Raw genomic sequence first — 24552 nt, forward strand, 5'->3', positions numbered from 1 at the left:
ATATGTTACAGGTTATTAGTGAACCCCAAGACTGTGTTGTTTATTGGAAAGACTTGTCTTTGGTTGTGGTGTGGCTCAGCCTTAGCACACACCTTTAATCCCTCTGGCTGGAATACAGACAAGCTCTTAGTATACACCTTTAATCCCAAACAATGAAGGTAAAGTTAGTTTGTAGAAGTAAGCAACCATGTTTTAAAGTGATGTCTAGTTTAGAGGAGCAAAGTGACGAACCAGAGAAAGGTTTGACAGAATAGGATATGCCCAACTCTCATGAGAACAGAGAGTAAAGAGAGTCTACTTAAGAGCAGGCAAGGGGGGGGGGCAGTTTTACCAGGACAGTTATAGACAGGTTGCAAAGAGAACAAGCTAGACACAGGTGAAGACAAAAAACAGCAAGAGAATGAGAAGGAGCCAGATTAGAACAGACTGCCAAAGTTAGTCTGAGGCCAAACAGAGCAATTCAGTCAGAAACTGAAAGAAGCCAGACTGAGTCCGTCAGCCTGGAGAGGAGCCTGAGCCAGAGCAGCCGAGTTGACCAGCCAGGCAGAGCTCAGAAAAAAACAAACAACAACAACAAAAAAAAAAAAAAAAAAAAAAAAAAACAAGAAAGGGGGAGCTTATTCAGCAGTAAGACTCAGAGGCTGAAAACACTCTAGGTCTAGATAAGATTGTACTGAGGCCAGAAGCTTCCAGGACGAGGCCAAGGTTAGCAGATAGAGGCAGCAAGCCTCGGAGATGACAATTATATCAAGCGAATAAAAGATACTTTTACAAGTAAAGATAGCAGGAGCCAATCTTCACTCCCAGAGGAGGGAATTACAAAGGTAAAAAGGAAGCACGGCCGGGAAGCCCATGCTGTCAGCTGCAATGGGAGCCACAGTGAGTTCACAAGTCATGGCTTTCAGTACAGACAGGCACAGAGCAGAGCTATGAATGGCCACACATCCTTTGCTCAGTTCAGGAGCTCAGGAACCTGAACAGCAAGGCACACATTTCCCCACAGCAGGACCACACAGCAGCACAGGATCAGCTAGTTCCAACGTGAGCTCAGAACGTATGAGGGAGCAACAGCCCAGAGGAGCCACAGGGACCTCCCCTCGCCACCAGCTGGGCTGTGGATAACCGGAACACAAAAACAGGAAGAGTAATGGACTGTCTGGGTGTGCCTCAAGTTTTTAAAATGGCAGTTTAATGAAGAATGAAGTATTTGCAATCTTTAAATCTACACTAAATACTTAAAAATTGCAGCAGGAGAAACCGTAGCTTACAAGAATAATTCCAGGAAATACCTTAACCAAGAGTTGGGTGACAGTGGCAGCAGCAGTGTCGTGTGCAGAGACCCAGCATGGCCAGCAGACTCCCTGGCACTTGGGAACTGAGGTCTAAGGAGCGCCTCAAACCACACTCATCAGCTCTCCCTCGGGCCCGAGCTGTCTGACCAGCACCTGCTTCCCTCTGAGGGCCTGGAATTCGGAGCCAAGGAACCGAGTAAGCCTGCACAATAAGCCTGGAATGGCAAACCCGGGCATGGAGCCCTCAAAGAGCTTCCCATGATGTCATTAGACAGGGGAAATTCAGTGTCTTGTGTCACTTCACTGGAACAGGGCCTCTTGGAAATCTGCCTGGCTTTGTCCTTTGCTCTGTATCTTTTTCAGTGATGACATTAGCTGTGAGCATGACTGCATACCAAGCACTGAGTTAACAAGATGCATCTCCGCAAGACTCCTCTAAGACATCTAAGCCCAACACCTGAAGACATGAACCACAGATGTAGCGTATGGTTCCGGCCTGGCACCATTCATCGAGCGATTCTCACGGAGCCGTAACTGCTAAGGCTGACAGTAAGAATGTGGGACTGGAGCTGGAGAGACGGCACAACTATTAAAGGCTAAACGCACAAACTAAACGTAGAACTGGAGAGACAGCTCAGCGGATACGAATGCATGCTATGTAAGCACGAGAATGGCATTTGGATCCCAGTACCCACGAGGTTAAAAAAAGAAAACAAAACCCTGAGGCAGGTACGGCAGGGCACCCGTCTATCCCAGTGCTTAGGAGATAGAGGCAGGAAGCTCTCAGAGTCTAAGACCCGCCCGGTTTCCAGAGTTCGAGGGCAGACAGGGCTGCATGATGTGAGGCACACACACCAAATGGCAGGAGGGACCTGAGCAGAGGCAAGAGGATCACTGGGGCTCACTAGCTACACCTATCCACAAAACAGTGAGTGGGCGAGCACAGGTCCAGTGCTAGTCCCTGTCAGAGGGAAAACAGGGCAAAGAGCAACTGAGAGGAAAATCCAGTGTCCATGTCCTCCTCTGCCTGTGCATATGCACAATCTACAGACGCCCACACACACACACACACACACACAGAGAGAGAGAGAGAGAGAGAGAGAGAGAGAGACAGAGACAGAGACAGAGACAGAGACAGAGAGAGAGTGTGTGTGTCAAGAAGCAGCACTCAATGTGCAATTCTGCACATCATTTTCAGATAGAAAAGCCTACCCAACATCCCTGGCCACAGAATCATTAAAATAATTTTGAAACAGGCTGGCAAAATAGTTCTGCCCGAGCCTGAAGATCTGAGGTGAGACCCTTAGCTGGTAGAAGGGTGGAGTCCTGAAAATAGTCCCCTGAACACGAGTCAGCATCCCCACACACTCACACCACCACATTCTGATGTCCGAACTCGGGAGGGAGGGAGGGAGGGAGGGAGGGAGGGAGGGAGGGAAGGAGGGAGGCATCCACGTACCGCTTGTGTGCTTCCTGCTTGCTCCGGCACTCTTCACAGTAGTACTTATATTCACTGCACAGAGTTTCTGTGTTACTGAACCCTCTGTGAAAAACACAAATTGGGCTTGTTAGGGATACCTGAGAATTACTAATTCGCTTAAAAATCTTCTAAACGAAAGTAAATATGAAACTGCAGAGAAAATAATCCTACACAAACCTTAAGCAGTGAGTAATTGATGTGTTTTGTTCCACGTCAACAGAAAGGTCTAAAAAATCTTCATCTTTGCTGCTTATCTGTAAAACAGGAGTTATTTCAATGACCAGGAAACCAGTTTCCAGCTGCCAGGTTCAATGTCCTATACTCAAAAGACACCCACTTGGTCTGAAATACCAGAAAAGCACCGAGCAACTGTCCACCTCGTACATCTCCTGGATGGGAAGACACCCAGCACCTGACCAGCTCCCTGGCTCCCCAGTGACGACACAGGGAGTACACAGTGTCGCCCTGGTCCTCAGAAGCACAGGCTCCATGTGGACACCGCCCAGGTGCTCTGGACGAGATCTTCAAGGCCAGGACTTGTAGGACGAGCCACCGAGGTTGGAGAACTGGGTGGGACTGACTTGGCCTGTGATAATGGATATAGACTGATGTCCCTGATGCAGAACGAGAGTCACATACAATGAAACTTGGCAACATCCACATTTAAGGGGGAAAAATGGAAAAAGGCAAGGCAAGGTGTGTGACTGAAATCAGCCTTGGAAGAACAGAGGAAAGCACAGAGAGGTACAGCAGCGGGGCTGGCTCCCTTCTGAACCTCCACTGTATTCACTGTATCCACGGCACACCTAACTCAGGATGGAGCCCGGCCTGGCCTTTAACACTGTCTGGACATCACTGGCCATCTTTGCTCCCTGCTGGGCATCTTGAAGGCAAGACTTCCAGCTTAATAATCTCCTACTCTCTACTCTCCACTCACCGTCGCTCTGGCAGAGTTGGTTCTTAGATTTGTGTGTCATCAAACAAAGAAACGATGTGTATTTACACACTCCGGAGAACACCCAGCTTTCACTCCCTAGCTTATTTCGATAAAGGCAGCCACATGAGTACTCACTGTGAATCGGCATAATGATGGCCACAGAACTTATTGGTAGCAAAACAGTACCTACCCCATACAAGTTACATTAATGAATAGTCAGACTTTCGAACAGAATGGCTAATATTGCTTTCTCCTTCAAAAAGCTTTCTTGTCTGTCTTCCCCATCCAATACAAACCTGACTTCTCACCTATTACTACATTTCTCAACATGTTAAGTAACTACTTTGTTTTATTGAAGGCTAAAGTGTGTGTATGTATGTACCAATACATATATGTACACATATATTGATGTCTTGTAACAGATCAAAGTTCATTATAATAAACATAAAACATCCAATTCCCTGATTGTATCCAATATTCCAATGGAAACATTGCTGTAACAACTAGCAATCAAACATTGCCCTGCACCACTGACTGCTGGTTCAGGCAATGAAAAAGGCCCACACCACAGCCAGCCTTTCTCTAGCCAAAAGCATCTTCACAGACAGCATCTTCCTTGACCTGGATGAGACCCACCACGAAGAATCACACAGGAAGGGCAACTGTATTTATTTCCTAGTGCAAGGCTATCTGATTCTTGGCAACCAATCTAGAGCTTTGTCTTGGCCAAGCGTCCACCCGAAGGGCGCTCCCGTCCTTGAGGGCACGCGGTACTGTTCTATTCCAACAACAACCACATGTACAACTGTAGAAAGGGGGAAATAAACTCCCAGTTGTGAAGGTTTGAAAATGTTTGGCCCAGTGAGTGGCACTATTAGAAGGGGTGGCCCTGTTGGAGTGGGTGTGTCACTGTGGACGTGGGCTTTAAGACCCTCACCCTAGCTGCCTGGAAGCCAGTCTTCTCCTAGCGGCCTTCAGATGTAGATGTAGAACTCTCAGCTCTGCCTGCACCATGTCTGCCTAGATGCTGCCATGCTCCAGCCTTGATGATAATGGACTGAACCACTGACCTGTAAGCCAGCACAAATATATGTTGGTCATGTATCTGTTCACAGCAGTCATTTGCCACACTGCTGTCATTAACAGCGCATATAGAGGACGGTGACCTTGTAGGATTATTACGGGACTAAGAAGTCCTCACCACCTAGCAACACTGTGGCCACGTCATTGCGCACAGTGCATAGCGCAGGCACTGGATGTGCTATCAACCAGCCTACTGTGCTGCTGCTTGTCACCCGAGGTGAGCAATTACGGTTAACTAACGTCAGTTACACGCTTCTCCACAATGGGTTTCTGCTTCCGACTCCATTTCGCATCCCTTTATCTTAGCAAAGACTCAGAAGAGACGAGTACTGTGTAATATGGTGGCAGCACACAGCCCTGTGCTGAGCATGTCCTTTGACGATATTCAAACTCAGCATGGAGGGACCGCATTGGCTCGGTACCTATCCCTGAGGTGAAGACTCAGAGCTGTGCTTCCATGACCCTGTGTCGTCTAACCTACGTGGTTCTAAAGCCTCTGAAACTATAACAACAGCAGCGTGACGCAGACTGTAGCGAGCATCCTGGCATCCCCATGAAAAGCACGCAGCACCCGACAGGGCTACACAAAAGCACGGGCAGGACTTCAGACGGACAGCTATGCGGATGGACTTACAGTTTCACAAGTAAGACACCTGGTTTCATTAGTTAATGTTCCCTGAAAGATCTCGTGGACCCAGGTTGGGTCTGGTGTGCTGTTGTTATCCTCGTTGTCCACGTCTCCGTTCCGTAATCGGCCATTTTGCTTCTCCTGTTTTCTTTCTTCTTGTAGAATATCAGCAATTGTATTGAGTAGGTAATTTAAGAATTCATGGGCATCTTGTTGCATGTAGTTGTCAAACAGCTCTAAAAATAAAACAGGAAAATGAGTGTGTAGTATAAAATCTGGTATTTTATCAGAACTAGAAGCACATACTAATTCTAGACAACGTACAGGAGAACAGACAACTACGGCATCTGAACTTCTGACTGATGCAGAGGGAAAGAAGGTAAGGGGAATGATGGCTCCATGCCGGCTGGGGGAGGCAGGCAGCAGCTGATCTTCACCACCTGGGTCCTTCCACAACCGCTTCAGTAGAGGCAAGCCTGTCAGAAGGAGCCGACACGGCTTACTAACGGCTTACTAACGAGGCTGAGCAAACTCTGAGAGCCCGCTTACGAAAGGAAAAGACCGGGCAGGCCACGCGCTCCAGAGTCTGATTTAGCAGGAGAGGACTGAGGCTTTTCAAGACTCCCCCAGCTGACAGTCATGCAGTCAGGTGTGGATCTGCCATCAAGAATTTTCCACTCAGGTCACATGATCACTACAGTCCACTCCGATTCTGAACTCCAAGAACGTCCTTCCCAGCAGCCATGGACAGATATGGCACAAACACTGGCTACTCCTTGAATCCCCTAGGTGCACGTGAGTTCTCTTCGGTCAGTAGGCTCAGGCCCTACTTTGTATAGTACCTGGGGACTTTATTTTACAAGGGCTGAAAAAGTAAAGTCTTCCTGCCAGGAAAAACGAAGCAAATAAAATAAAATACGCCTCCCCCAACCCCAACTTCGAGCCCACTAACTGAAAAGAGCTGCAGTAGTAAACTTTGCTTTTACATCCTCAATCACTGTGAGGAAACCCACAACTGTCTCTTTTAAAGCAAACACAGGGTGGGAATGTAGCTCAGTGGTAGAGCACTTGCATCCTGAGACCCTAGGTCAACTCCTAGCGCCTCACTACACACACACACACACACACACACACACACACATGCACGCACGCACGCACGCACGCACGCACGCACGCGCACGCCAACACACAACAACAACAACATACATCTTTAGAAAAAAAGGAGGGAATGTCTAAAACAGAAACTACGAAATGCTGTTTTTAAAGAGCTACAGATGAACAGTCAGCTCCATGCATTAGGTCATTTCCAAAGCCAGGGCCTTTACAACATTCCCTTGGCGAGTGTGGCTGTTGGATCAAGACTGTCTGAAGCTGCAGGCAGTGTCATTCACCTGAGACGCAGTTCTCAGTCACCACCAGGCACCCGGCACGTGCAGCTGCAACAGATTCTGAGCACTGAGAACACAGAACTGTAAGCTCAGAGGCCCCCACGGCTACACTGGCCCCCACGGCTGCACTGGCTCCCACGGCTACTGTTGATGATGATGCTAGGGAACACTGGCTTCACAGACAGCATGAATAGAAGACAGAGTAAAAGAAGAGTACACACTACGTATCAGTCACCCATGTGTGCTACAACTAACATAAGACCAACTCCTAAGCCTTTGCAAAGGTAGAAGAAAACCAACTAGAAAACTGGCAAAGGAAATGAACAGGTGACACAGACTAAAAATTCAGATACTTAGCAATACTTAACTAACTGGGAGACGAAAACTAAAACAGGGCAAGCACGATTTTGGCCATCACTTTGCCAGTGTGAGAACATGCCTTACTTGGCATGAGTGGAAAGGGTCACTCGTCAACACTGGCGCTAGGGCAATAGTGGAATGGCAGGCATGCGCTGAAGGGCAGTCTGCATGGGGGTTCTAACAAAATGCCGTCTAGCGCTCAAGAGTGCAGCCAGGTGAATGTGGTCGCACAAGGAAACAGAAGTCTGGAGATATCCTAGATGCTTCTGAAAACAATGGGTCAAGTTTAAGCCATGCTATGGCTCTGCTATGGTCGTGAGGGAACAGCTCTCCGTGAACACGGGGCATGGCTACATTTCCAAAACACTCAGTAGGAAGGAAGCGGAGCATGTACGGCTCCATCAAACCCGACCTGCACTTTCTCTGTGGACATGATTAAGTGCATATAGAAAGCGCTGCTAAGATCCAGCTGGTCCTCGGGAGCGTCTAGTTTCTCTGTGGATTCTCAGACCACACAGCATATTGATTATCCACTCAACAATGAAGTGCAGCGTGTTGTGCAAGCCTCCCCACCCCGCTCTCCACCTGCGTGCTGCATACCCTTCCCATCCGGCTGCTTCTTAAGCCCTTTCAGTGTTTTCCTTCCTTTCTCACAGGGTCTCACTCCATGACTCAGGCTGGTCTGTATCTCATAGCAATCCCCATGCTTCAGTCACCAGTGCTGCGACTCTAGGTGGGAGCCACCACTCCTGTGCCTCAGCCTGCCCCATTTCCACCACAACTTACCCAGTGTTAGGTGGCTCCCCTGACTTGGCCCACAAGGTCTCCCTGGATTCTATACTGAGAATAACAAGTTTGTCTTGTAGATCTGAGTCTTTCTACCTCCTGTACTGCAGGGTAAATTCCCACAAACCCTGCCCAACTCGTTCCTGCCCAGCTTTCGCACACTCAAACCCATTCTGCACATTTCAATCTCAAACCAATGCAGTAATAATGCAGCTGGAGTGGCCCTTCACCCCTGCCTGCTGGATTCCAGGCCCCGAAAGCCCCGTGAGACGTATAAGAGCCCAAAGCCCACGAGTCCCAAGGCTGCAACATGCCCTAGTCCAAACAGACTTAACATCAATTTGATCTTTAGCTCTCTATACTTGCATGCTGTGATTTGCCCATCAGGGACAGTTGATCCAAAGCACTGTGGCCCACTTCCCATTCCTACAAGCAAGAGCACTGCAGGCCACCCACCCCTGCACTGAGTGTATGCTGCTGACCACTCCACAAACCCTCTCATGGTTCCACCTGAAGCCATGCAAATCACACTACAAGCTCTAGGCGGCTCTAAAGGTGAGATAGCGGAAGTCAATGACCTTTAACCTTTGCTCTCAGTGTGGCAAACCCTCTCTGAGGCACTACTTCCTAATGCTGGGGCTCCTCCTCCATGTCCACCCTCCCCGCTGCTTCTGGGCGTTGTCTCTCACCTACCTCTGACTTTCCAGCCTGCAGCTGCCACTTCTAACTTACTTCATGCTTGCTTGAGTATCAGAGCCCGCCAAAGGAAAAGCATAAAGATCTATCCATACAGAGAGCCACCACCCTTTCACTGACTAAATGCCAGCTTCTCCCAACTCACTGGTGGCCTGACTCACAGACCACCCCAATATCCACGGCAACCTTAATATCTCAGTGTCAAGGTCACTTCCTTGAATGAACCTCTTTTTCTTTAAATACAAAAACAGCAAAACAAAACAAGAGACAGCTTTTCACTTGCTCACTAGTGTTAAGAACCAGAAGAATGATAAAAAGACATTAGAAAATCAGAATGGCCTGGGTGATGCCTCTTACCTGTGACCTTGACACTGGAGGCTGAGACACATTGAGTTTGTTTAGTTTGATGTCAAGCTGAGTTACAGAGTTCAAGGCTCGTGTAGGCTTCAGAGGAGATGCAAGGGAGAGGGAAGGCAGGGTGAGGAAGTGAAGGGAGGCAGGAAGTCTTTCTAAGAATAGCTGGGAACCTAGTTACCAGCTTCGATGATTACCTCATGGCAGTGGGCAGCACACACTGGATCAACGCCACCATCTCTAACACTGTAATCTTCCCTTAAAAGCCACTTTCACGTATATGCACGTTCTTTCAAAACAACTGCTATGCTTATTCTTCAAAGATGCAAACGAGTTTTTAATGAAAATCTTCTTGGGGAGGAGAAAGGAGTGAGTAGTCCACGTACCAGTGGCTTCAGATCCCTGAAAAATGCCCTACCTTGAACTTTAGAACTGATACAGGAGGCAGGGCAGCAGCCCCATGTCTTCAGTAAATGTTATGCTCAGTATACCAGCATCTTGCAACCCCCGGACAGACGATGGCTACTTACAGTTTAAAGGGATCAGCAGGATTATACAAATATCAACTCACAGCCAGAGGGAAGAGCTGAAGGGTTGCACTGTACTGCTTACAATGGCCACGTTTTCTTCCTAATACAGAAATAGCTAGAGCTTTCATAAGAAAGCAGTGTGCTGTTCTTAGGTGAAACAGAACTGGATAAAGTAAACATGAGAATTATACTCAAATCTTTCTAACAGGTGTCATTTACAAACGTCTGGCGTGTGCTCCTTTGCAGCACGCCCAGGCTTACACGCACGGATTTATGTTTTCAGTGACACATGACTTTGTCATCACTCCACTCTTCACATTCAGATCCCGTCAGAACCAGACCCTTCCTTAGTCAGCACAGCTGCATTGCTAGCACAGCAGGGGTGGCGGCAGGGACCCAGGATGTGATTAATGTTTTTTGAATGAATGAATGAATGAACAAATAAATGAATGAACAACTGAACAAAAACAGGTGTTCAAACAGCTATGAAATGTGCAAAAAGATGTGGCTCATAACAACGTGAAAAAATGCATACACGCATACATACATATATGCCATATCTAGTATACAGGCTAAGGTTTATAAAGTCAGACAGAGCTCAAAGCCACTGATATGGCTCAAGGCCACCTTAAGGTCTGAGAACTGCTCAGCTGACAGTGAGCACTGACAGTCACCTCACTCACCTGTGTGGCATTTCCTCCATGGTAAAATGGCGCCTACAGGAAGCAGCACTGGCTAGAGGGGCTCACAGCGTCCCTGAGGACTGCAGCAGCCCTGCCTTACCCTTCAATGCTGTTCTCACCATCCAATACCCATCCATGCATGGGGCTCCTGTCCCAATGACACCTACAGCCCCTGACAGCTTCCCAGACTCCGTAACTGTTCTGTTCCGGCTGGCCACCCTCCAGTGCACCTCACAGCACTCTCCAGCACTCTCTGCTTCCATCCCACTTACCTAGGCTGCCAGGCGGCCTCTAATCTCACCTGATCAAAAAACCTAGGATAGCAAAAACTCTTCTCAAGGATAAAAGAACCTCTGGTGGAATCACCATGCCGGACCTAAAGCTGTACTACAGAGCAATTGTGATAAAAACTGCATGGTATTGGTATAGTGACAGACAAGTAGACCAATGGAACAGAATTGAAGACCCAGAGATGAACCCACACACCTATGGTCACTTGATCTTTGACAAGGGAGCTAAAACCATCCAGTGGAAAAAAGACAGCATTTTCAACAAATGGTGCTGGCACAATTGGCAGTTATCATGTAGAAAAATGCGAATTGATCCCTTTCTATCTCCTTGTACTAAGGTCAAATCTAAGTAGATTAAGGAACTCCACATAAAACCAGAGACACTGAAACTTATAGAGGAGAAAGTAGGGAAAAGCCTCGAAAATATGGGTACAGGGGAAAAATTCCTGAATAGAACAGCAATGGCCTGTGCTGTAAGATCGAGAATCGATAAATGGGACCTCATAAAATTGCAAAGCTTCTGCAAGGCAAAAGACACCGTCAATAAGACAAAATGACCACCAACAGATTGGGAAAGGATCTTTACCTATCCCAAATCGGATAGGGGACTAATATCCAACATATATAAAGAACTCAAGAAGGTGGACTCCAGAAAATCAAATAACCCCATTAAAAAAAGAGTGTCCCTACACCCACACTAGATGGCTGCTCACACTTCCATGCTACCTCTGCTTGTTTCTCCTTCCTAGTAAAGTCACACCACATACACACAGAGTTGTGGGCACTCGCCCTCCCCTGTGGAGGGTCAGGCCTCCACAGGGCTGGTATACAACAGGAAATCAGTATGCAAGGATCAATGTGAACAAGTACCTAGTCATCAAAGATAGCACCGGCCGTGGTGGCGCACGCCTTTAATCCCAGCACTCGGGAGGCAGAGGCAGAGGCAGAGGCAGGCGGATTTCTGAGTTCGAGGCCAGCCTGGTCTACAAAGTGAGTGCCAGGACAGCCAGGGCTATACAGAGAAACCCTGTCTCAGAAAACAAAACAAACAAACAAACAAACAAACAAACGAGTGTTGCTGTGGAGCTGAAGGAGTCCTGTGCCTGTGCACATACCGGGAGATAAAACCTAGAACACAGACTTGTTGAATGAGTAGAAACCAAAGTCTGTTCCTTCTCCAAATGCAAACAATTAACAAATGGAAGCGGCAACGAGGGTGACTGTGCTGAGAACGCATGCGCCTCTAACCCTGACCCGGGACGGAAGAGGTCAAGGCAGGCGGTCAGCCCAACAGGGCTTCCCAGAGATTTAAAGGAAAGCATATGAGGGGGAAGACAGTAACCTACTTCATCTATACACCCCACAAAATTCTCAAGAAGAAATCCAAAACCCTGAGGTAAATATTAATGTATTCCAAATCATATTTGCAGATGCCAACAATACCAAGAAATAAGAATAGAAAGTATGAGAAGACACGCTTATCATAAATGTTTAACTGGCATCTGTCTCACTGAAGCAGGCAGTAAGGAGGTCTGCTGCTTTATTCATTTCCTAGATACAAACAAAACCAAAACAAACCCAACAACAACCACAACTTTAAAAACCCTCTACAAACCAGGAAGTCTTCAAGCATGGAATTGAATAGGATGTTCAAAACACTGTAACTTCAGGGCTTGGGCCACTGCTCGATTGCTCATTTATGCTCGCTCGCTCTCTCTCTCTCTCTCTCTCTCTCTCTCTCTCTCTCTCTCTCTCTGTGTGTGTGTGTGTGTATGTGTGTATGTGTGTGCACTAGCTCAAGTGTGTACTCAGCTTGACCTGTGCCCAGCATCAATCAAAGCACAGGTAATCAATTTTTTTTTTTTTTTTTTTTTTTTGGGTTTTTTGAGACAGGGTTTCTCTGTGTAGCCCTGGCTGTCCTGGAACTCACTTTGTAGACCAGGCTGGCCTCGAACTCAGAAATCCACCTGCCTCTGCCTCTGCCTCTGCCTCTGCCTCTGCCTCTGCCTCTGCCTCTGCCTCTGCCTCTGCCTCTGCCTCTGCCTCTGCCTCTGCCTCTGCCTCTGCCTCCCGAGTGCTGGGATTAAAGGCGTGCGCCACCACTGCCCAGTTGGTTTTTTTGTTTGTTTGTTTTTGTTTTTGTTGTTTTGGTTTTTTTTGAGTTTCTTAAAAACAGAAAGGAAAAAAAAAGCCAAAACAAAACAAAACTGTGCAGATCTGGAATCTAAACAAGTAAATGCCTCTCATGAGAGGGAAATGTGGTCTGCAAGAAAGACTCAAATGTTCTGTATATGAGGAAACCAAACACCTCTTACACCTCTTCAGAATGCCCAGTGGCTTCAACAACAGCCCCTAACGGTGCCAGGCAGTCTAGAAGTCAGGGGATAGCTCTTCCTAGACTCATTCCAACCCACTCGATGAGCAATGTAACTGACCACCTTACAGGTACCATTACACCTGAGTATACTCAGTAAAGACCTCAGTCATGGCCATGAGCATCGTACGTGAGAGGGAGATCAAACTCAACAACGACTTACCACCACCTCTACACTGATCTGAGGCAGCAGCACTGCCATAGAGACAGAGCTGGCTAGGAAGGAAGGGAGCCAAGCACCAACTCAGCCACTTCCCAGGGACTCTGCAACCTTGGGCAAAATGATGCCCATCTCATGGAAGTAATGTCTAACTTTAAGTCTTGTAAAAATTAAATGAGAAGTATCTCAAATTAGAAAGAGATGGACCAGGCAGTAGTGGCAATGGCGCATACTTTCGGATCCTGGCACTCAGGAGGCAAAATTAGGCAGATCTCTGTGAGTTCAAGGCCAGCCTGGTCTAAGAATGAGTTCCAGGACAGCCAGGGCTATATAGAGAAACCCTGCCACAAACAAAACAAAAATGTAAAACAAAACAACAATAACAACAAATAGGAAAGAAAACAGACGGGAATTCTCAGTGGCTTAACTGATGTGATTTTTGTTTTGTGGGCAAAGCAAGGAGAATAAGGGGCTCTCTATCTTAAGATTTTTGTTTTAAGAGAAATGAATTAACATAGGAAAGCAATGTACAACCAACATCCCACGGAACTGTGCTTTTGTTTTGTTTTGCTTTGTTTTTACAGGGTGGATGCAGGGATAGAGCATCTTCACTCGGTCCAGGCCGACCACAAACTGATGATCTCCATGTTGCAGGCTGAGTGCTGGAGTTTTGGGCACGTGCCACACAGAAGGCACAACCAACCACTCCAGATAGAAATGTCGAGTGGGCAGAAGAGAGCAGGGGTTCCTCCCTCGCGGGCACGTGTGGTTTCAGCTGAGTACCATACTCCCAACACTGATCACACCTCACGCAAACCTCTGGAGCTGAAACAGGAGCCCCACGCCTCTGCTCCCCCACACACTGGCTTATGTGTGTGCATACTTGGGTCCGGCTATTGACGCTGTGCGGTAGGTTATGGAAACTTCCTACAGTAGTAGCCACTGGCGAAGGTGTGAACTTTTACATCTCCTGTTCTCTCCATGTGCTTCCTGTGTCGGGTTGAAATGTGGTCTAACGGGCAGACCAGAGTTTCTGCTGCTATGTTTTCCCAGACAAAACAAAACACACTCCCAACACAGTATGAGGTATAAACAGATGATGCTCAAAAAAACAAAAAAAAAAACAAACAAAAAAAAAAAAAACCCTGCGTTATAGCATGCTCTGTTCACCTTCCTAGGACATAAAGCAACAGTACCTAGGAAATAGAAGAATTACCGTTTTCTTTCCGCAACCTTGTGATGAACTTCTTGGGCGGGATCACGCCGACCTTCTTCTTCTGGGTGGCTATGCTGTGGAAGAGGTCTGCCAGGCAGGTGAGAAGGTTCTCCTTTTTTCTGGGCTGACTTTTGTATGCTAGAACTTTTTCCCGAAATGGACGACAAAAATAAAGTGCTTGAAGAACTGAGTTGCAGTAGCAGGTATTCCCAAACTACGAAAGGAAAGAATGACGCCATTAAATGTGAAGAAGGCAGCTGTGAGGAGCGAGCCTCCGGGAAAGTGGAGGACTGCGCTCTCTGTCCTGCAGCCCATTATTCTTAACTCCGGTCAGATCATAAGTGGTTTACGACGTGATTTTAAATATGACTCACAAGCCAGCTGTGGTCCCCTTCAATCTCAGCACTCAGTAGGCAGAGGCAGGCAGGCCTCTGAGTTCAAGGCCAGCCTGGTCTACAGAGTGAGTTCTAGGACAGTCAGGGCTACACAGAGAAACCCTGTCTCAAAAACAAACAAACAACAACAAAAACCAAATCCCTCAACACAAACTCTTTCAAGAAATATACCAAAGTAAGCATTTTCTATCAAGGTCACACAGGCACTACATACCAAGCACAAACAGAAAGCTGGCTGGGCCGTTAGCATGGAGGATCTGAGAGGCTGCAGGCAGAGCTGGCAATGGTGGCATTTACCCCTGCAGGTTCAGGGAAGTGCTGCTGCCCCTTACTCAGCCATGTTCTTCCCTTCAAAATTGCTCCCCTCCCATGGGGACACTACCTGACAGAGCCAACACAGAAAGGGTGAGAACTCCCTTCTCTGAGGTAAATGGAACCATCATCCGCCAAGCTAAAAGCAAATACAGGAGCTGTGTAGAGTCACAGCAGCAAGGCAGAACCAGGCCCGGCCCATGGCTCCAAGTTAAAGCTTATTCTGTTTGCATGTTCTTCTCCAGAGACAAAGCCCTCAGAGCAGCTGCAATCTTTTTTCTTTTTTTAAGAAGTCTGATTTAAAAAGACATGAAGGTCTGTGAGAACATGTAACTTCTCATCTTGATGCCTGCGTGGTTGGGAGAAGCAAGCACTGGCTTCATTCAGAAAGACACTGTGAAATGAAGACTTCCCAGGACAGCTACTGAAGTCTAGGCTGCAGCTCTCTGGTACTATTGGCTAGCTCCAGAGAAAGTACCCCTGCAGTATACACATCACTAAGACTCATTATTAATTAGCCATCATCATTTCCATCTTCAAAGTAGAATCCATACCACAACCATAGAAATCTAACGGTCAACACATTCTGGTTCTGTCAAAGAGCGACACGTCCATGATCGGGACAATAACCAGCATTTGGACATCCTTATCAGAAGCTATGTAACAGATATTTAACACCTTCCACAGAAATAAGAGAAAAACACATCACCTCATAGCTACATCAGAAAGGTTTAAGACAACAAGGACTCATTGTCTGTAAAAAAAAAAAATACAAGAAGCAAATGGCACAGGCTGAGAAACCAGAGGGCAGTGTGTACACGTATAGAGAAGACTACAAGCCGGGCTCTGTCTTCGTCAGGTTACTATTGCTGTGATGAAACTCCATGACCAAAAGCAACTTGGAGAGGAAGGGTTCACTTGGCTTAGACTTCCACATTGTAGTAAATCACCGAAGGAAGTCAGGACAGGAACTCAAACAGGGCAGGATCCCGGAGACAGGGGCTGATGCAGAGGCCATGGAGGGGTGTTGTTAACTGGCTTGCTCCTCATGGCTTGCTCAGTCTGCTTTCTTATAGAGCCCAGGACCACCAGCCCAGGGATGGCCCCACCCACAGTGGGCTGGCCATCCCCCATGGACTATTAATTAAGAACATGCCCTACAGGCTTAGTACACTCTGATCTTCAGGCAATTCCTTAATTAAGGCTCCCTTCTCAGATGATTTTAGCCTGTGTCAAGCTGACAGAAAACTTTCCAGTGTAGGCCCCCACTGTGTCAACACAGCCAATCCATCTTCTGATGCAGCACTACCCAGCCCTGAGTCCTGCCATTGGATAGTTTTCCTTAATCAGTTCTATTAAGGAAATCATTAAGGAGAGTTAGAATTCTTTCTCAACAGTTGATATTAAAACCTCACAATAATTAATAACCCCCCTGTGGTGGCTTGAATATGCTTGGCCCAGGGAGTGGCACTGTTAGGAGGTATGGCCTTGGAGAAGGTGTGACCTTGTTGGAGGAAGTGCGTCACTGTGGGGGTGGGCTTTGAGACCTTCCTCCGAGGTGCCTGAGGAGAGTGCTCCTAGCTTCCTTTGGTAGAAGATGAAGAACTCTAAGCTCCTCCAGCACCATGGGTGCTGCTGTGCTTCCTGTCATGATGAGAATGAACTAAACTCAGCCCCAATTAAATATTGACTTATAAGAATTGCCTTGGTCATGGAGTCTGTTCACAGCAGGAAAACCCAAATTAAGACAACACACACACACACACACACACACACACACACACACACACACACGCCCTTCTTTTGTTTTTCAATACAGGGTTGTCCTGGAACACACTATGTAGACTACTAGGCTGGCCTTGAACTCACAGAGATCCTCCAGCCTCTGCCTCCTAAGAGCTGGGATTAAAGATGTGTGCCACCATTCCTGGCTTTAAAAACTTCGAAGAGGGGGCTGGAGAGATGGCTCAGCGGTTAAGAGCACTGACTGCTCTTCCAGAGGTCCTGAGTTCAATTTCCAGCAACCACCATAAATGATTGCTGGTGGCTCAAAGCCATCCATAATGAGATCTGACGCACTCTTCTGGAATGTCTGAAGACAGCTACAGTGTACTTACATTAAAAAAAAAAAAAAAAACCTTTGAAGAGGGAGTCAGACAGCCTGAAATTGGAGTTACAAGTGACTAAGGGCCAACTGAAATGGTATACCAAGAGCCAAACTTTCCCCAGATCCTAAGATACTTTTAAAAATTCATATCCATACGTGTGGACATGCGTGTGTATGGTGAGCTAGCATTTTTACCTGTTCAGCCCTCTCCCTGGCCACTATGAAAATACCTTCTTCAACCAGTCAGCCTGGCGACCCCAACCTCTGCATCTGCCCAAATGGTCCAAAGGCTATGAATTAATCTAGAAGCTTTTTCCATCCCCACCCCTGCCCCCACCACCGTGTACTGTGCTGCTCACTCCCACTCTATCCTACTGCCCATGCCTCCATGCCAACTCCACCTTTATCCTGTCCAGTAGCTGACCACACCCATGTCATCACATCTGTGGGGAGACGGGGCACCTCAACAATCTAGATAGAATCCCTGGACCGGCTTTCTTTGACTAGGAACTCTCTGGCATCTCTGGAACACAACCACCAAACAGGCTGTGTCTACCAGATGGACAGACACAAGACAAGAATGAAATCAATTTGCAAGAAAACAGATCCAGGACACCTTCCACCTAATCACACCCAGAACCCAGAGGCAAAGAAAAAGACATTATTCTCTCTTCTCCACCCCAGGTCTTGTTCCAAACAACTCAGCTTAAACAATCCATCAGAAAAGTCTAGGAAGGCAACATAATTTGTTTAAATGTTTTGGAACTTTATTTTTATTTTATGTGTACAGATAACTTTGCCAGTACATGTGTCTATCAACTACTTCCATGCAATGCCCGGGGAGGCCAAAGGAAGGTATATAGTCTCCTGACACTGGAGTCACAGGTGGTCGGGAGCTACCACGTAAGAGCTGGGAACCGAACCCAGGTCCTCCACAACAACAGCCAGTGCTCTAACCCCTGAGCCTTCTCTCCAGCCCCAGCGATCCTAACTTTGCTAACAGGAATCTGGTGAGGAGGCTCATAATGGAGCTGCAGGGTGTGTGCCAGAGTGGCCTGAGAACTGCATAGCCCAGGAGGCGCCAACACAGCAGTGAGGAGACAGCACTCCACAGTCCAGTAGCTCTACTCAGTGTGTGTCCCATACCACAGACATTCAAAAGCTTGTTCATCCTGCAAGCTCCTCACCAGCAAAAACCACGGACCTACTCACACAACTATAGGATCAAAGTTCAAAACAATGTTTTCAAAGAATTTAGCTAATAAAAGTTTTAAAACAGATTAAACAAAACCAAACCAACCTATAACTAAAGCTAGATTAAGCAGGCGATGATTAACAATGCTGAGAATCATCCCATTTGTCTCCTGTAGGCTAGTCAGCTGTCTGTCTTAACTGCTGTGCAAACACAAAGGCCCTGGCTCCCACAGGTGAGTGCTTGTTGATGACCCTACCCACATAGTCCAAAAGGGACCCCCGTAAGGCAGGTCTAGCAGCAATTCTTCCTTATGTACTTCCCGGAAAAGCAAAGCAGCCTGGGAATGCAGCTACTTACGGGCTGATGGGAGGAGCTCTCCCTTACACCCCAAAGTGTCTTCCCCTCCTGCAACCCCCCTGCAGTTGGGGAGCATGGACTCCAGGGCCCTGAGCACACTGCACAGTGCTCCACCACCCAGGCTGTCCGACCCCACTTCAGAGTTCCTAGAACAGCTCCACAGATGAGCGCTGCTCACCATGCACAGAAGACACAGACGGGAACAGGACTCGAAACTGACCTCTGAGTTACCCAACCCATTCCCCACACCACCACTCCCAGGTCCAACACCATTGTTGTTTTTACGCAACACTGGAGTTTTGATACAGACTTAATCACACAAAATAATACAGAAATTGGTGCTTATGAAAGGACAGTTGTACACCCCACGTGTGAGAGCAGGCATCTCAAGGGAGTTGAGCCAATCTTGATATTTAAGGGACACCTCTGAGTAAGTAGTGTTACAGTTCTAAAACTAAAGCAGCAGCCAAGCAAACAAGAGAAAAGCTGCAGAGAGAGTAAGGGCTGGGCACAAAGGGCGGAAGCAACAGAAGCCGCCTGAAAGCATCAGCCACAGCGAAGCCCAGCCCTGCAACCAGACTGCTATCTGAGTAGAGGCCAAGGCTCTCAGGCACCTGAACCCTTGGGTCCTGAAAACCCCACAAGTGGCAAGATTTATATAATAATGAGGCATGACAACCAGAAGCTGTATTTCTATCTATCAAACAAATTCAATGGTCTCGCCACAGTTTATCCCTCCGGTCTATCCTGAGCTGACTGCTTTGTGGCCTCAAGAGAAGCATAAATGCTGTTTATATTTACACTGACTCATGATATCTCTAAAAAAATAATTCAAAATTAACCAGACCTGAATATGATACAACTTTATGATCATCTAGTGAGAGCAGCCATTCTGGACAGGGCTGCGGAGTTTCACTATCAAATGTATTTTTATGTCGTATCTGCCACCAAGACTGAAATATCCAGGACAGACTTGGAACTAGGAAAATAATATGTTTTTTCTTTGTTGAGTTTCAGTTCTGTAAAAAACACGTTCAGTTAAATTCCCAAGTTCTTGCCAGGCTTTACGGATTGGGGCCAGCGGCCTCTCTTGTAGGAAGCTTTTACATGGCTGTATATGTGCGATACACTAGTTAAAGAACTCTTAAATATCAAGCAATTACTTGTCTAGTTACAGATCAAACTTTTGCTGTGAGAATTCTGTTGCCATAACTGTGAAATTAGGCTGAAAGTCTTAAGACCTCAGACAAGTTTACCTCCTTTCAACTACAGGTCATTTTCAATCCTAATGCCACAAATGGGTTTCCTTTACTGAAGGAGGAAGCGTACTGCCTCAGTGCTGCACAGCTTCAAGGCTGGAATGTACTTACATTGACTAATCCAAAATAGTGCTCGTTGACCGGAAACTGTTCTGGACCAATCTCTTTCTCTAATGCCGAGGCATTGGCGCCCTGTAAAAAGAAAACCGCAATGATCAGGATCTACAGTATTTCTATAATGTACAGTCATACAGGCTGAGACAGCCTTCTAAGGCCACACTCAAGTTACAGCAAACCAACATTATTCACAAAGAATGATATTGAAAAATTAATAGCTTTAAAAAAAAAGATTTATTTATTTATTTATTATATGTAAGTACACTGTAGCTATCTTCAGACACACCAGAAGAGGGCATCAGATCTCATTACAGATGGTTTTGACCTACCATGTAGTTGCTGGGATTTGAACTCAGGACCTTCTGAAGAACAGTCAGTGTTCTTGACCACTGAGCCATCTCTCCAGCCCCCAAAATTAATAGCTTGTAATCACATGACTAAATACTAGTTTACACAAGTTAGTCAGGATTCATGTTCCTAGCATACTTCCCACCCTCTAAGCAATCAAGGAAAACTGACTTTTATACTGTAATAGAACAAGACTTTGCTGGCAACCACCTTGGAGCCAAAAGGAAGGAAGGAAGGAAGGAAGGAAGGAAGAAAGGAAGAAAGGAAGGTAGGTAGGTTGGTTCACACAGTTCAGGGCCCAGCCAGCATGTGCAACAGGACTCCTTAAGGATGGGAGACCCAACTGGACTAGTATCTATAACCTGCTGTCCTGGAGGAAGACCCAGAAGTAGCAGCCAGATGCCCACAGGGTAAGCAGCATCAGTGGCCCTGCACAGCACAGGAAGTCCCAACAAGGAAGCAGACTTTCTGGGATCAGAAACACTGGAGGAAGAGAGCCGGAAGCCAAGAGACAAACAGACAGACAGACAGAGCACCTCCTTCCTCCCGTTCACATCATCTACGTGGCAGCTCCTGCTCTGTGCCTGTCCTCCCCACGCCTCCTCCCCACGGCTGCTGTCATCCCTATACTTTCTTTTTCATGCTCTCCTTCCAAAGCACACAGCTGGCCTGACTGCTGGGCCCCATGGCACTTATCTGAGCATGTTTACTAATTTTAAAAATATATTTTTTTTACTATTTTTAGTTATATGTATGTGTGTATTCAGTGTGGTTATTATATGCATGTGAGTGCAGGTGTCCCTGGAAGCCAGACATGGGGTTTCCCTGGAGCTGGAGTTTCAGGTGCTGTGAGCTGTCCATCATGGGTGAAGTGGCCTCAGGTCCTCTTCAAGAACAGCACTTGCCCTGAACTGCTGAGCAACCTCTCCAGCACCTGGTCCCACTGCCTCACCTCTCTTTTCCGTCTACTTTTAGCCAAGCAATAACCCAGTTCCACAGGAAAACGAGTCATTGCTGCTGGGAGAGCAGGAAGCGGAAGCAAATCCCTTCCAACAACTCAGAGCCACAAGCTAGACCGAAAGAAACCCAAATGTCAGTGCAATTAACCCGTGGGACCCACCCAGGAAAGCAGCTCAGCAGCGCCCTAAGGACTGAACGGCAACACTGTGCACACTGTGGAAGGCGGAGTCATCCCCACCCCCACCCCCACCCCCCCAACCCCCGTGCAAAAAAAAAAGTTCTAGCAATACGCTCCGAAGTTTGAGTTCTGAGTGAAAATCACTCACCCGGGATAGAACGCATAAAGAACAGAGGCGACAGGACACAGAGCACAAAGGAGCACAAAGCTACAAGGGCACAGTGCCCAGAGTGGTGGGGAGAAAGGACAGCACTGCCAACAGAGTAGCCACTGGGCACGAGCCTGAGACCCCAAGGGTCAACTGTGTTCTCAGAAAAGACAGAATACTTACAGCACTCATAATAAAACCTGTGATGTCTAAGAATCAAACAAGGTTGCTTTAATCCATTTTCCTGTCAACAGGTGGCCAACTAAAACTCATTTCATTAAAAACAAAACTGTTGCCAGGCGATGGTGGCACACACCTTTAATCCCAGCGCTCAGGAGACAGAAGCAGGTGGATCTCGCCAGTCTGGTCTCCAGAGAGTTTTAGGACAGCCAGAGCTATTGCACAGAGAAATCCTGTGTGGACACCCTCACCCCCAAATATTTTATAAAAACCAATCGCATGAGAGGATGAAGCCACTATGGAAGGACAGACAGCAGGCACGCTAGAGCAGGACTGTGAAGCTGCAGCCCGAGTCTGCTCTGGGCCACAGCATTAAGTGGTTGAGCGGTGCGTCTCTGCCCAGACATGGGTTTCCTGAGGAACAGAACCCATGCCACTGTGCCCTCTTTCCATCTACAAGTAGGTAAGGCGGCCATTTCACCTCCCTAAAACATGGACAGGTGAGTCAATGTGGAACAGTCCGCCAAAGACCAACGACTAGAACAAAAGACAGGGAGGAACCAGCCTCACAGGTCAATATTGTTATTACAGAGAATTATGGTGTTAGATTGTATTAGATACAGATAATTAAGACACACAGATATAAGACCTTGCAGGCCACAAGCAAATGCCAGGTGCACCTCTCCTGAATGTCCAGGACAAATTTTTGGAAAGATGAGGACTTTCTATACAGAGAGATTATCACCAAAGGATGAAGGTGAAGCTGCAGAGACTGTGGCCATCACTCCGATAATAAGAAAGCAGTAATGTGCTAAACCCTGCTGGTAAAGCAAGGACACCACCTGACAACTTCCCTCTCAGACACGAAACACATCGAACAAGCCTTCCTTCTCCCTGTTTCAGAAATACAAAATCGCATGGAAGCAAGCTGATAACCTGTACTGTTCTCATGAAAAGAATTAACTTACTGTAGGATAAACCTTGTATCTGTAGAAATGCGCTAGAAATTAGAAATCTCCTGCATCCAATGTCCATAGCTAAGGCTGGGGGGGGGGGGTACTGACAAGGACATGTTACTTTGAAAAGTTGATTATGAACAATGTACATGTTTATGTGAGAAATAAATGAATGTCCAGCATTCAGACCTGCTATATAGGAAATTTAAGTACACATTGTGTTTGCACACTACAGTTTATGCTAAACTATTATTTCTTGCTTTTCTTGCTGTTTAAATAAATGGGAAAGTTCAATAAATCTTTCTCAGTTTCCTGCTCCAACCTTATTTTAGAAGCTAGCGCTTCTCATTGCCAGGTTGAACATTGAACAGGGTCAGCTGAGGTCAAGGCATTAGAGAGATCGGCCAACCAGGAAGGAGAAAGCGGCTGAGGGGTGGGGAATCCCGCGTGACCTTGGGAGACTAAGAAAGCTTCAGGGGGGAAGGAAGCAGGCGCCCAGCTGGGAGGGTGTGAGCAGCAGGGAGGGTGCGAACACCTCAGCCCGCCTCAGCCCGAGAGCAGGCTGAGAACTCAAGTACAGGCCAGTGCAGACACCACAGCCTCACACCGTATGGAACGAAGCTTAACCCTCATACCTGTCCTAAAAACCCACTGAGATCAACAAATGATACAAGAAAAAAAACCATATTTATACTGTATTAAGAAGCACCAGAGAAAGAGAGTACGGGGTGGGATCAGAGAAGACTTCTTTTTTATTAAAAATAAATTTTATTTTATTTATTATTTTATATATATGAGTACATTGTAGCTGTACAGAAGGTTACAGGCCATGTGGTTTCTGGGAATTGAACTCAGGATCTCTGCTAGCTCCCGCCCAAAAATTTATATATTATTATATGTAAGTACACTGTACCTGTCTTCAGACACACCAGAAGAGGGCATCAGATCTCATTATGAATGGTTGTGAGCCACCATGTGGTTGCTGGGATTTGAACTCAGGACCTTCGGAAGAGCAGTCAGTGCTCTTAACCGCTAAGCCATCTTGCCAACCCAAGATGACTTCTAATTTGGTGTCTGCCAAAAGGCTGAGAAGTAGTGAAACTCCCAATCTGTGTATCTTGTCATCCTCTGGCCTTGCTTGTTGAATTTGATTCTTGAAATAAAAGCCACATGCACATCTAATGCTAGAACTCAGGAGGCTGCGGCCTATGGGTTCAATGGCATCCTGGTCCTCAGAGAGTTCTAGGCCAACTTGATCTACATAGAGTGTTCCAGAACAGGCATAGCGACATAGTGAGGCCCCCTGTGTAGAAAAGAAGAAGAGGAGGGAGAGGGGAGAAGGAGGAGGAGGAGAAGGAAGGAAGGCAGGCAGGCAGCAGCAACAGCAAAACAAAATAAAAACTCATGCTCCAACACTGACTGACCAGCCTATGAGAACAGAAGTAGACCACACTCTGGAATATTTGGGGCGCACATCAGAGGCCATGGTTTTTCCCTAGGGAGCCTTACTACAGCTACTTGGTTACGCCACAAATGCCTGCTATCCAGCCCACACCACAGACAGGCTGGCAGTGGAAGCTGCACTCCTGACCTAGTTCCCACATGAACCGCAGCATCGCCCGGAGTAACCAGGTAGCCTCTGTTTCCTCCCCAGCAAGGAAGGGAGCAGATGTAGAGCATGCACGCCCTCGGCACTGCCACCCAGAGTCTTACGTGGTGTCATTGAAGTAGAAACTGAAGGGTCTTTGGAAGTCGGTTGGATGGTGTTTTGCTGGGGCAAACA

General features: G+C 47.0%; 1 protein-coding gene across 3 annotated transcripts in view; it reads right to left on the reverse strand.

The window, feature by feature from the left end:
- The window catches only part of Usp12 (ubiquitin specific peptidase 12), a 60148-nt gene that overhangs the window by 14135 nt on the left and 21461 nt on the right, over positions 1-24552 (reverse strand). Inside the window, exons 2-6 of one of the 3 annotated variants that reach the window (NM_011669.3) lie at positions 19994-20074; positions 14258-14471; positions 5427-5656; positions 2950-3026; positions 2752-2835 (exon numbers count right to left, since the gene is read on the reverse strand). In NM_011669.3, coding sequence (NP_035799.1) covers positions 2752-2835; positions 2950-3026; positions 5427-5656; positions 14258-14471; positions 19994-20074 — 686 coding nt within the window. Of the gene's footprint in view, positions 1-2751; positions 2836-2949; positions 3027-3138; positions 3359-5426; positions 5657-14257; positions 14472-19993; positions 20075-24552 lie in introns of those variants that run through there. The other 2 variants (XM_030254365.1, XM_006504819.3) reach the window with 2 other exon arrangements.

Source organism: Mus musculus, chromosome 5, assembly GCF_000001635.26.
Source record: "Mus musculus strain C57BL/6J chromosome 5, GRCm38.p6 C57BL/6J".
In the NCBI taxonomy this organism is placed as follows: domain Eukaryota; kingdom Metazoa; phylum Chordata; class Mammalia; order Rodentia; family Muridae; genus Mus; species Mus musculus.